The 12,871-nt window shown below is 38.7% G+C and overlaps 2 protein-coding genes across 2 annotated transcripts; both read left to right on the top strand.

Annotated features, from left to right (window-relative positions):
* The first annotated feature begins 761 nt into the window (after positions 1 to 761).
* Positions 762 to 1,334, top strand: LOC125922078 (keratin-associated protein 13-1-like). Its single transcript, XM_049629965.1, has one exon. It carries the CDS (start codon positions 807 to 809, stop codon positions 1,332 to 1,334), a length of 528 nt encoding a protein of 175 aa, XP_049485922.1. The 5' UTR covers positions 762 to 806.
* A 4,617-nt stretch (positions 1,335 to 5,951) lies between these two features.
* LOC125922077 (keratin-associated protein 23-1-like) lies at positions 5,952 to 10,480 on the top strand. The gene is made up of 2 exons (XM_049629964.1): positions 5,952 to 6,067; positions 10,365 to 10,480. Exons 1-2 carry the CDS (start codon positions 5,952 to 5,954, stop codon positions 10,432 to 10,434), a joined length of 186 nt encoding a protein of 61 aa, XP_049485921.1. The 3' UTR covers positions 10,435 to 10,480.
* Positions 10,481 to 12,871: the final 2,391 nt, after the last annotated feature.

The raw sequence follows: 12,871 nt of genomic DNA, 5'->3' as shown, positions 1-12,871 counted from the left end.
AAAAGCCATAAACTATATTAATACAGAACCTGTTTTTATTGAAATTACACACAGATGGAAAGACCCATAGTGTCACTAGTTACCTTCCTTCACCTCAACAGTATTTGACTCTGAGTTTCTTCACACGTGTACAAACTGGTCTCCACTGAGATCTTTGTCCCAAATTAATCTTGCTTAGTCATTTTGCCTTTAAACACTTCTCCTGATTTCTCTCTGTGACCCATCATATTTCTCAATTTATTGTATCTATTTTCCCCTTTCCAATGGATTTGAGAGGTATATATATATAATGTAATGTAATGTATAAGAAGTAATTTTAGGGAATGAAATACATTTATAGAAAGAAAATCATTGGTGACAAATAAGGTGCCTCTATTCCACTGAGGTAGATAAAAAGTGACTTCATCTCAATCCCTGCCTTTAGAGCTAAGCATTCCCCAGCCAATGTACAGGCAAAAGGCACAACGAGTCTCAGCCAAGGAGAAGAGTAGGGGGTTTCCTGGTCGTGATTAGTTGGCATTAATGACATACAGTCATAGCATTTCTGACATTGGGATGGTTCGTTGGCTTGGTGCTACATCACAATGAATTCTCCCACAAATATGAGATGGAAGGAATCATCTGCAATTAGAGAAAATATCACTGATGTACATATAGGAAAACGACAGATTCCAAGTGTGGGAAAGGTGACTGTAAAAAATGCCACACCCATGGTTGACAGTATATAAATGCCCCAGTCTAGGAGGCAACATTTAAACTCAGAACCTTCTCACTGTAACTCAGCTGAACTCACATCTCTTGCCAACATGCCCTACAGCTGCTGCTCTGGAAACTTCTCCTCCCGCTCCCTTGGGGGCTACCTGCGCTACCCAAGCTTCTCCTGTGGCTCTTCCTACCCCAGCAACCTGGTCTACCGCACTGACCTCTGCTCTCCCAGCACCTGCCAGCTGGGCTCCTCCCTCGACAGCGGCTGTCAGGAGACCTGCTGTGAGCCCACCAGCTGCCGGACGTCCTGCGTGGTGTCCGGCCCCTGCCAGACGTCCTGCTCCCTCCCGAGGACCTCCACGTTCTGCGGTCCCTGCTGGACTGCTTACCCTGGGTCTGTGGACTGTGGATCCAGAAGCTGCCATTCCCTGGGCTGTGGATCCAGAAGCTGCTACTCTCTGGGCTGTGGATCCAGTGGCTTCAGACCCCTGGGTTATGGAGTCTGTGGTTTCCCTTCCCTGAGCTATGGATCCAGTTTCTGCCGCCCAACCTACTTCTCCTCCAGGAGCTGTCAGTCATCTTGTTACAGACCAACCTGTGGATCTGGATTCTACACATCCACTTGTTAAGGGTGCAGACATTTTGAGGAGTGTGTCGAATCTCTAAACAGGGAACCTATCATCTTCATGATCTTCAAGAAAAAGTCTTCAGTCACCTTTTCTCCAGCCACAAAGCACTGACCAAAAAACCTGTCTCTAACATATACTGAACTTAATGATTAATTTTATTGGATTAATTGATAGAATTGGAATTAAATAAATGGTGAGATCAATTAATGGAATTGATGTTAATAAACATGAATTATCATTAATGAAATAGTGGGATTCTTGTTCATGTGTTTATTTTTTATTTTTAAAATAATTTTTAAATGTTTTATTTATTTGTGAGAGAAAGAGGGCGAGAGAGAGAGAGAGAGAGAGAGAGAGAACGAGTGGGGAGAGGCAGAAAGAGGCAGACACAGAATCCGAAACAGGCTCCAGGCTCTGAGGTGTCAGCACAGAGCCCGACATGGAGCTCGAACTCATGAACCGCGAGATCATGACCTGAGCAGAAGTCAGCTGCTTAACTAACTGAGCCACCCAGGCACCCCTCTTGTTCATGCATTTTATTCACAAGAGATGAAAACCCAAATGAACATAATGTAATAAACTCATTCATTCTGCCTTCCAAATATTATGTTAATTTTATTGTTAGTTTTAACTGGGTAAGGTGTTTGAGGTTTTTTGTTTTTTGGGTTTTTGGTGTTTTTTTTTTTTTTTTGCTTTTGCTTTTTTGGGGGGTATTTAATAAGTCAATTTTTACCATGTCTGTGGGAGCAAACTTTGTAAACCTAATAATAGATTGATGAATTTGAGCTAATTTATTTGGGGCTTTAGACATTTATTTCTTTAAAACTTTTTTTCTGGGGCACCTGGGTTGCTCAGTCAGTTGGGCGTCCGACTTCGGCTCAGGTCATGATCTCACTGCTCATGAGTTCGAGCCCTGAGTTCGGCTCTGTGCTGACAGTTCAGAGCCTGGAGCCTGCTTCAGGTTCTGTCTCTGTCTCTCTGCACCTCCCTTGCTCACGCTCTCTCTCTCTCTCTCAAATATAAAATAAAAGATAAAAATTTTTAAAGACACTTCCTTTCTGTAATCCTTTTTTATGCATACCTAAACTTTATATGAATAATAATCTCAAGAGCAGTATAGAGCATATTTCCTCCAAAGGATGCAGGACCTTGGTGTTGGCTGACAAAAGGAAAAAATACATCTGATACATCTAAATTCCTGGACGGTGGCAATTGACCTGGTCAGCTAATTAGGGACCTGGAAAGGAGAATATTAGAATACTGATACAAAGGAATCTGGTGTAGAGGCATGTGGATAGACACATGCAGTGGACACACAGTGTGTATTTCTTCTTAGTGCCCACCGGAATGCATCAACCATGGAAGAAACAATCAAGTAGACAAAATGACTCCGCCGGTTGACGTGAGCCTACCTCCATCAGCAGTCCCTACAATGCTGGCAAGATGAACAAGTGCACAAAATGACCCAGAGGCTATGAATGGGTACAGTAACATAAGCAGAATCTACTTACATAGCTGATACAATTATGCCACCTGTGACTGTCCAATCTCAGTAACGGAGGCTAATGGTAACCTCTCACCATGACATTAGTGCTCAAGGAGACCAACTGGCAGCTTGGTTGCAAGTTGAACGTGGTCCTCTTCTGCCCTGGAAAGATCAGTGTTCATTCTCAAACGTGTAGATATGTATTCAGAGTATGAGTTTGCTTTTTATGCTTACCACAGCAGCGTCGTTATTCAGGAGTTAATGAATAGCTCCATCTACCAGCATGGGACTGCTCCCCCTGTAGCGACCAATCAGGAAATCCACTTTACAGTAGGGACTGTGTATGTCGAGATCCACAGGTTTTAGCAAAAACCACAGCAGCCTGAAGCTACCTGCCTAATACTGCGTTGGATTAGTGTACTGACTGCAAAACTGAGCATGGAGGCAATGCCTTCAAAAGACTGAGCTCCAAATATCCACCTACTATTACTTTCAGTGACTCATTTAAAAACTTTGTGCTTCCTATTTCTACAGCTGGAATTTTCAAGGATGGAGACCCAGTTCTCAAAGGCAGACTTCTTAAGGAACACAACAGGCGTCTCGCGGAACCGTAGCTATGGCTGCTGCCTGAGTTCTTTGGGCTCCTTATTGTCAGGAACCAAAAGGCAAATAAATAAATAAATAAATAAAATAAAAAAGAGTTGTCATCCATCTATCCCTGGGTAGGTGACCCTGATCAGTAGAAAGTGCTAATGTTACTGTTACACAGTGAGGGAAGGGGGAATACGTGTGCAGCTCAGTGAATCTACTTGGATGGCTCTTAGAACCTCCCGTCCAACTGTGGACATGATTTGTCAAATGCAGTGATTCTCGCAAGAAAAAGGTACAGTTATCAGTATTCATACTTCTCAAGAATAAGTCTTGGGTAACACCATCGAGAAATCCACCATGACCACCAGAGGCGGTAATGGAGGGCGAGGCAAATGTTTCATGAATGGTGAACGAGGGTGATGGTGAGCACCATCTAGAGCCACAAGATCAAATGCAGTGACAGGGACTGTGTTTCATGCCACGGCCTTGCCCTTTTATTATTCCCCTCAGGAATAGAGGCCTACCAGAGCCATGGAGAATCTCTCTCCTGACACGTCGACCCTGAAGGTGCCACCAGCAGACTGTGACGGGTACAGATCGGCACTGGAACTCACATCACATTGCTGCACAAGAGGAATAGCTCTCTGGCTTTGACAAGGGAAGCCAGCTGACAGGCTTTCTCTGTTGGCTTCTTTGGGCTCTGCCTCCCCTTTTAGCCAAGGTCAAGTTTTTCTCGTGGCAGTCAGTGACTGAAAGAGGTGGTAGAATGGCTTTGTTCATTCACAGGTGCTACTCTTTTATAAACGTTTTGTCCTTCTATCCCTGTCTCAGTGCCTGCTTCCTGAAGAATACAACTACTAAGTTGTTTCTCTATTTTTTTTGAAATTTGTTGTTTCCACCTAAGATTATTTTCCTTCAGCCCCCACAATCTCTCTTAGTATTTATTACAGTGCAAATTTATCTGACATAGTGAACCCATTGGAAATTAAAGCTCAGTTATTTTACTATTCAAAAGAAAAAGTTGTTCTAGGAGGTGAATCCCAGGTTCTTTTAAAATTTGGATGATGCAAATGAAAACACAGTAAAACCTTGGTTTGTGAGTATAATTCATTCCAGAAACATGCTTGTATTCCAAAGCACTTGTGTATCGAAGCAAATTTTCTCATAAGAAACAGTGGAAACTCATGTGATTCGTTCCACAACCCAAAAATATTCATATAAAAATGATTATAATACTGTAATAGAATACAAAATAATAAAGAAAATACAAATTATAAAGAAAAATAAACAAATTAACCTGCACTTAACTTTGAAAACCTTCATGGCTGGTGTGAGGGAGATGAGAGAAAGGAGGGTTGTTGTGTAGGATGACTTTCGCTATCACTAATGGAATCACTGCTATCTATTGGCTCAATGGAATCTTTTTCTTTTTGTGCAAATTTAACAAGGAACCTATCCAATGACACTTGCTTTTGCCTCCTTTTGAAGATTTCACAGAAATGTGACATTGCATTGATGATCACCCACAATCTTGCAGTGAGAGAGAGAGAGAAAGAGAGGAGAGAGAACCATTGGCTCAGTTGTGATCATGTGACATCCAGCATCACATACTGCTTATATTGCAAGACATCACTTATTTATCAAGTTACAATTTAGTACAAATGTTTGCTCATCTTGTGGAACGTTCACAGAACAAGTTACAACCCAAGGTTTTACTGAATGTGAAAATACATTAAAGATATTATTTGTTTTAAATGGCATTTAGATGAAAAGATCTCCATAGGCTAAAAGTAGGTAGAAGAGATACCTAAAATCCCTGTCTTTTCCTTTTTCCCAGATTCCCACATTGTCACCATCACCCCCGCTCCCTCTTCTAATGGCCTGAGTCAATCTCTTCTTGTGACACCGTCTCGAGTCAGTCTTTTTGAGTCTCTTTGCCTTTAAATGTTTGCCTGGCTCCTTCCTATTTCTAGCCACTTCTCATTATGTGTTATTTTTCTTCCCTCCATTGGATGTAAGAAGTACTGTATAATAATATGTGATAGATGGAGTATGTGATAGATGGAGAATAAATTTGGAGAATGTAAATCAGTGGTGACAAGTAGAATCAATCATTAGAAGCATCCTTATAAAAAATAAATCTATGTCACTTATCACTTGGCACAGTAGAAAAGTGACAGCAAGAATCCCGGAGTGAAGCAAGAATAGATATACATTCAGTCATAGCCAGGGAGAGAAGGAGCTTTTCTGGCTGTAACAGGTTGAGGATCGCTGACAAATAGTTCTGGAATTTCTAAGATAGGAATGATCATTGGTTTTGTGTTATAATAACAAATTATAGCACCCACAAGTACAATAGGTACGAGTCTAGTCAAGTGCAATGACAGAGAAGATTGATGATTTACACAATTGCAGAAGAGGGTATACAGATGATATAAGAAGATTGTACCTATACTGTGACTCTGCCATGCCAATTGATGAGTATAAGATACCCCGTGCACAAGATCACCTTAAACCTCAGAATTTTCTCAACTCTCAACATGAGTCACAACTGCTGCTCTGGAAACTTCTCCTCCCCCTCCCTTGGGGCCTACCTGAGTTACCCAGGTTCCTCCTGTGGCTTTTCCTACTCTAACGATCTGGTCTACAGCACTGACCTCTGCTCTCCCAGAATATAGGCAGTGCTCTTCTCTCTGCAGTAGCTGTCAGGACACCTGCTGTGAGCCCAACAGCCGCCAGACATCCTGCATGGAGTCCAGCCCCTGCCAGACATCCTGCTCCGCTCTGCAGTTCCTGCCATTCAACTTATCCCATATCTATGGACTTTGGGTCCAGCAATGACTTCTTTCTGGGTTATGGATTTAGGAGCAGCCATTCACTGGACTATGGATCCAGTGGTTTCAGACCCTTAGGTTATGGAGTCCATGATTTCTCCTTCCTGAGCTATAGACCCAGTTTCTGCCACTACATTTTGCTTCTAGTAGCCTCCACCCATCTCGTTTTCAACCTATCTATCTATTTGACTTCTAATCAACTTGTTGAGATCTAGTACATTTATGCAAAATCATCAAAATGTAGTTCCATCATGCTCATTATTTCCAGTGGCAACTATCTTAGTCTTTGATCGCCAGTTCCATACCCAATCTTTTTCCATCAATCATAGTCTAACAGACTGATTCCTGCACCCTTTTAATTTAATGACTTAATTCCAAAATAAGCATAATATCAGCATTACAGATTGAATTCATGAAAATTTGTTTCCAAATGGATAAAAAATAAAATAAGTATAACCCAATAAACTAATGCATTCTGGCATTGAAATATTTGTATGTTATTATTTATACATTATTGACCAGAGTTTGTGTTAAGTTTGATTTGGCTGTTTTAATAAGAGCTCAATTTGCATCTCAGAGTAAATTTTGGAAGTCTGGATTTGATCTAATTTCTTCCGACTATGGATATTTTTTTCATTCAAACTATAGTTACTGGACATCCATATTTTATAGTTTTGTTTTAAGTTTATTTGTTTTGAGAGAGAGAGAGCGAGCAAGAGAGTGTACTCAAGCAGGGGAAGGGTACAGAGAGGGAAAGAGAGAATCCTAAGCAGACTCTGCACTATAATGACCCGAGGCAAAACCAGGAATCAGATGCTTAATCAACTGAGCCACCCAGGTGTCCCAATATATTTTACAGTTTTAGGTCTTATGAATAAAGTTCTGAGACTTAGGGTATATTTTGTGTTTTTCAAAAAAATGGATTTTATCTATGTGTACAGAGAGAATGTGACTAGTTGACAGATTCATCAGGAACTTCATTAACAATAATAACATTTAGGTTTACGTGGTTAGTATGATAAATGGAAGAAAAACTAAAAGCCAGTTTAAAAAGATGTAAGAGTATTAAATTCTAATGAGCTTACCCAAATCTTATTTTAAAATGGCCAGATTCATGCATCTGATGATGAGGGTCCAATGTCATTCCACTTTTCTATATGTATGGAAAGATATTCTTGGTGGGGAAAATGTGTCTGATGCCCTATTAGTGCTTTAGTCAAGCCCAAACTAAATATAGGTGAAAAAAAAGCTTTTTATGGCAACAGACTTGACTGTTTCATTTGGATGTCACTATAAAGTTAGGGACACTATATGTTTACTCTTTGGGTAACATTCTCAGCTTTCACAGGCTAAATAGCTAAAGAAGCCCCTGTGAGACTAAAATAGCAGCAGGTTACCAAGGAAAAAAACAAGTTACAAAAAGACATTATCTTTATCTAGTGCCATAATCAGGGTTCAAAGAATATCCTATTCATTATTTCCTTAGACCTTCAAATAGATCTACGAAAAGACTATTTTAAAATTCAGGTGTTTTAAGTAGGAGGAAATGAATACAATTGAGGTGTTTTAAGTAGGAGGATCAGAGACTTCGCTAGTCATGACAACCCAAATTGTCTCTCCAGATATTGCCCAGTATTCCTTGGAGGATAGAAGGCACAACTGCTCTTGTTTGAGGAACCGTTTATCTAAACTAACGCATGGAGAGAAAGAGAGGTGAAAAGAATTTATGCAAATATGGACCATAGTGAAAAGATTGAACATACTTGTCTTTGGAGTCCTAAAACAGGTATGAGAGAGAATTGGGGAGATAATATGTTGGGGAGAAACCGCTAAAAATTTTCCAAAACAAAGCCAATAAACAGTGCCAACTAAAAGTTAGATAAAAATCGAGAAAATACATCTACACGCTAGTAAAACTCATGAACACCAGTGACAGGAATGTTTCTAGGAAACCTGAGAAAGAAAGCTAATTTCCTTCTAAAAAGGAAAAAAAAAAGTGATGATGGGACTAAAATATGAATTATTTACAAAGATAATTGAATGAAATATTCAAAATTCTGAAAGAACACAGATGTCATCCTAGAATGCTATGCTCAATCAATGTGTGCTTCAAAACTGAAGATAATTTCAGACAACGAAAAATTCAAGAGAATATCTAAGCAGCAGACTGGCAAAAAAAAAATATGTACTAGATGTTGTCTGTTATTGAGGAGGAAAAAGTCTGAAATCCAGATATGAGCTACATTCTTCTCCTTTTTTAAAAACCATTATGTTTTTTTGGTTACGGTATGGCTTCCCAGTGGACATATTTACTGGGATAATGCCCTAGCCAACATTGGGCAAATATAATAAAAATACCTTCTAGATAACCCATTGACAACACATCATCTGATGGCATAAATCTTAATATCCCAAGTCATGGTTTTTAAGCTCCTGGCTACTTGTTAAGATGATTAATTAGAGTTGAATCTTCCAGATGGTTAGTAACAGGATGAAAAGCAACTCCCATAAAATAATTAGATGGGTGGCAAAAGTAGTATCTAAAGTATATGATGGGAATCTGTTGGTTCCACAAACCACAGATAGAAAAAAAATTAGGTAGAAAACAGAGATGGGAATCAAATACCTACCTATTTGGAAGCCATTAGTTCCCCAACTCAGAGCCAGCATTTTAATATAAAATATCCCAATAATTTTAAATGTGGATAAATAATTCTACTTTAGGGAAAAAAAAAACTAGCGTGGAGGTGTACATTGTGCCAATATGATACCTGAACTGCATTTGGTGCATGGGATTAGCCCTTTGAAGAAGAGATCCCAGATGGCACTCTGCCATTGAGGTTAGGTGAAAAGATGATCATCTAGGAAGTGGATCTCATCAGACACTTAATGTGATGATGCCTTGATCTTGGATGTCCCTGCTTCCAGAACTGTAAGAAATAAATGTTTGTTGTGTATAAGTGACTCAGTCTGTGATATTCTGTTATAGTAGCTGGGATGGACTAAGACAAGTTATCTATCTATATATATCTATATATATCTATATATATCTATATATATCTATCTATATATATATATATAGATATATATTTTTTCAAATTGGCAACATTTGGAGATGTTCTAGTTATGTTCTAGCATTTTTCACTACTTTATAAGCATCTGATCCTTGATTTTGGTTCAGGTCATGATCTCACGGTTCATGAGATTGAGCATTTACTTTTTCCCCTCACCTCAACTGATAAATACTCTGATTCTCTTGTCATGGGCTCAAATTGGTCTCCATCTGTAACTCTGTTCTGATGTACTGTTCTTTTATCTTGCTTCCAAATACTTGTCCTGGATCCTTTCTGTTCCAAGCCTTTCTCCATTCAACTTGTAACATTGTTAGGCCTTCATCCAGTATGAGATACTCTGCATTAATATTTAATACTTGGAAAATAATTTTTGGATAAAAATGAATGAATTAAAACAAGTAGTTTTTCGATTTTTAGAAGGTTTTTTGGCAAGGTCAAAGCTATGCCTATAACCGAAAGAAAGAAAGAAAGAAAGAAAGAAAGAAAAAAGAAAAGAGAGAAAGGTGATGTCATTTTAATCTCCACCCTTAGAAGGAACTCATACCCCAGCCAAACCAGAATCAGATACAGGTACAGCATATACCAGGAAGAAAAGGAGGGGCATTCTCGGCCAAGATGACATGGCCATTAATGCAAAACGGTCATAACATTTCTGACATAAGAATAGTTCATTGGCTTTGTGTTATAACAAAATTTATTATAGTCCTCATAAATGCAATAGGTGCGAAACTACGCAGCTGCAATTACAGAGAAGATGATTGAGTTAATACTATGCAAATGAAGGAGTACAAACACAGGGATGATGCTCTTGTCACTTTCGACACCTGCAGCTGAGAGTATATAAATGCCACCGTCCCGGAGATAGAATAGACCTCAGAATATTCTCAGTGTGAATTCAGGATTCTCTGTGTTTTCTCAGCTGAACTCACATCTCCTATGAACATGGGCTTCAGCTGCTGCTCCGGAAACTTCTCCTCCCGCTCCCTTGGGGGCTACCTGCGCTACCCAAGTTCTTTCTACCCCAGCAACCTGGTCTACCGCACTGACCTCTGCTCTCCCAGCACCTGCCAGCTGGGCTCCTCCCTCTACAGCGGCTGTCAGGAGACCTGCTGTGAGCCCACCAGCTGCCGGACGTCCTGCGTGGTGTCCAGCCCCTGCCAGACGTCCTGTTCCCGCCCAAGGACTTCCACACTCTGCAGTCCCTGCTGGATGACTTATGCTGGGCCCAGAGGCTTCAGACCCCAGGGTTGTGGAGTCCGTGGCTTCCCCACCTTGAGCTATGGATCCACATTCTGCTACCCAACCTATTTTGGTTTTCGGCATCTCCAGCCATTTTGCTACAAACCAATCTATGGATCTGGCTTCTACAGATTAACTTGTTGAATGTCTGGATCTTTTTGCAGAATGTTAACTATTTTTTTTTTTCACAAGAAACAACTCTCTATGGTCTCCAGAGACTAATTCCTCACCCTTTCTGTGGCCACGAGCTTAGCTTTCAGATTGGTTCCTGCAATATGTAAAACTAAGCAATAAACATAAGATTTCAATCATATAGCTCTATTGGTGATGGAAATCATACAATTATTACATACACAATCCCTGCTTGGGATTCTCTCTCTCCCTTTCTCTCTGTCCTGTCCTGCTTATTCTCACTCTCTCTCTTCCTTAAAATAAATAAATAAACTTTAAAAAAAAAGCTTTAAAGTTTTTGTCTTTAGATATTTTCCTTTTTATATAAACTGTATAAATGAGTATCTCAAGATCTATAAAAATCTAATCTCTTAAATCATGTGAGACCCTGTATCTCTCTTCATAGGAGAAGAAAAGCACAAAAGTTGGTAGATATATGCAAAATGCAGAGGGAAAGAATAAAATTTAGATACAATGGTAGGTTTGCACATGAAAAAAATTAAATGTAAATCTAACTTGTGACTGTGTATTTTCAGGAACTACTAAATATAAATGTTGAATAACTTCCATGAGACTCATCCAATATTACTTGGGGAAAGTAACCAAAGTAACTCACTGAATCCCAGTGAGTACATTTTGATTGAATTAATTTCTTTATGGTATATAAGAAGGAAACCAATCATGCTTGGTGTAAAGATTTTTGGATCAGCTTGTGTGGGTATTTACCCTAATGTTCTCCAATGACTTAAACTACATAGCTGAGAACCACAGCTTTAATGTCAAGAAAAAATGGAGATCCTTTATTTCTATTTTGTTATAGACGTGTGCTAATCTTTTTTAGGCCATGTATTCCAGAAAACAATATGTTGATATGTGAGACACAGTTTGATAAAAAGATAAATCTAATAATCAAAAAGAACTATCTTTGAGTTATGCTAAATAAATGTTCAAGTAGATTTTCAAGTCATTGCTTCTTTAGAATCTTGAACAGCACTCAGAGAGAGATATAGTTTATGTGCTAAATTTCTTTTAAACATGAGGCAATGGAAGCTCAAAGTAAGTCAAGGTCTGGCCAAAGATCCCAGGTTTATGGAGAAATCAATGTTCACAATTTCCTGAAAGTTGGAGCATACTATGAAAAGCAAAAACAGAATTAGTATGGGTTGGAATAGAGGAAGTTTGGGAAGATAAAATGAAATGAACAAAGCAGAGATCTATAAAGTTAGCTGGTATGTTTATGAATAATTAATAATGCGTGCACATTACTCTGTCATTTTTCAGTCTGAGTTTTGAGTGACAATAATCCTAGGTTTCATAGTCACCTATTAAATTTACTTGAACAGATTTCTAGTGATAATCTTCCATGTTTATTGTCTATTCTAAATAATTTTGCATATATTACAGAATGAATATTCTTACCAATCACCCTCATATATAGAAACTTAATGTGATATTTATACCAAATATAACTTTTGATAGCATTAGACTAGATAGTTTAATCACTCTTATGAATAAAAACTTTAGTAGGACTTAAGAAAGTAATCTATACATAAACTCTGGAGTACTATCAGCTAAGAATTGCTAGATCGAATTAAGACAAGTTTTAAGTCAAAGTAAATGGTATTTGGGCTACTTTCTTCCTGAGTTGTCCACTGAATCCAAAAATGTTAATGGGCTATTGGTGTGAATGAATAGAATCAGATTTCAGGACTTCATTTTTAAGGAGCTTGGAATACAGGTAAACATTCTGGGCTTTGAAAGATTCTACCAGAATTTTATGAGTATGCAAACATAGAGTGTGTTTCATAGGAACTGAAGGCAACCTTTGACTTGCATCAGTGTTTATGATATTGAGAGTGTTAGTAATCTTACCTCAGCTTGGCATAACCAGAATAAATCCTTGCAAAAATAGACCCATTCAGAGCTTCAAATTACCTGTGGTAATTGATTAAAATTTACTAAGGCTACAAACAGGCAAAACAAGACCTGTAAGAGACAACACAGAGCATAAGCAAACTTACAGAGTATCTAGATAATGTACATATTAGAAATGTACAGAAAAATAACTGCGGTTATTATTTTTAAGCAATTAAAGACAAGAGTTAAGAGTTTTTGCAAAATACTAGAATATATAAAAATGAA

Source organism: Panthera uncia, chromosome C2, assembly GCF_023721935.1.
Source record: "Panthera uncia isolate 11264 chromosome C2, Puncia_PCG_1.0, whole genome shotgun sequence".
NCBI lineage: Eukaryota > Metazoa > Chordata > Mammalia > Carnivora > Felidae > Panthera > Panthera uncia.
Note: the sequence above shows the minus strand (reverse complement) of the source record. Positions and strands in the feature narration are given on the sequence as shown.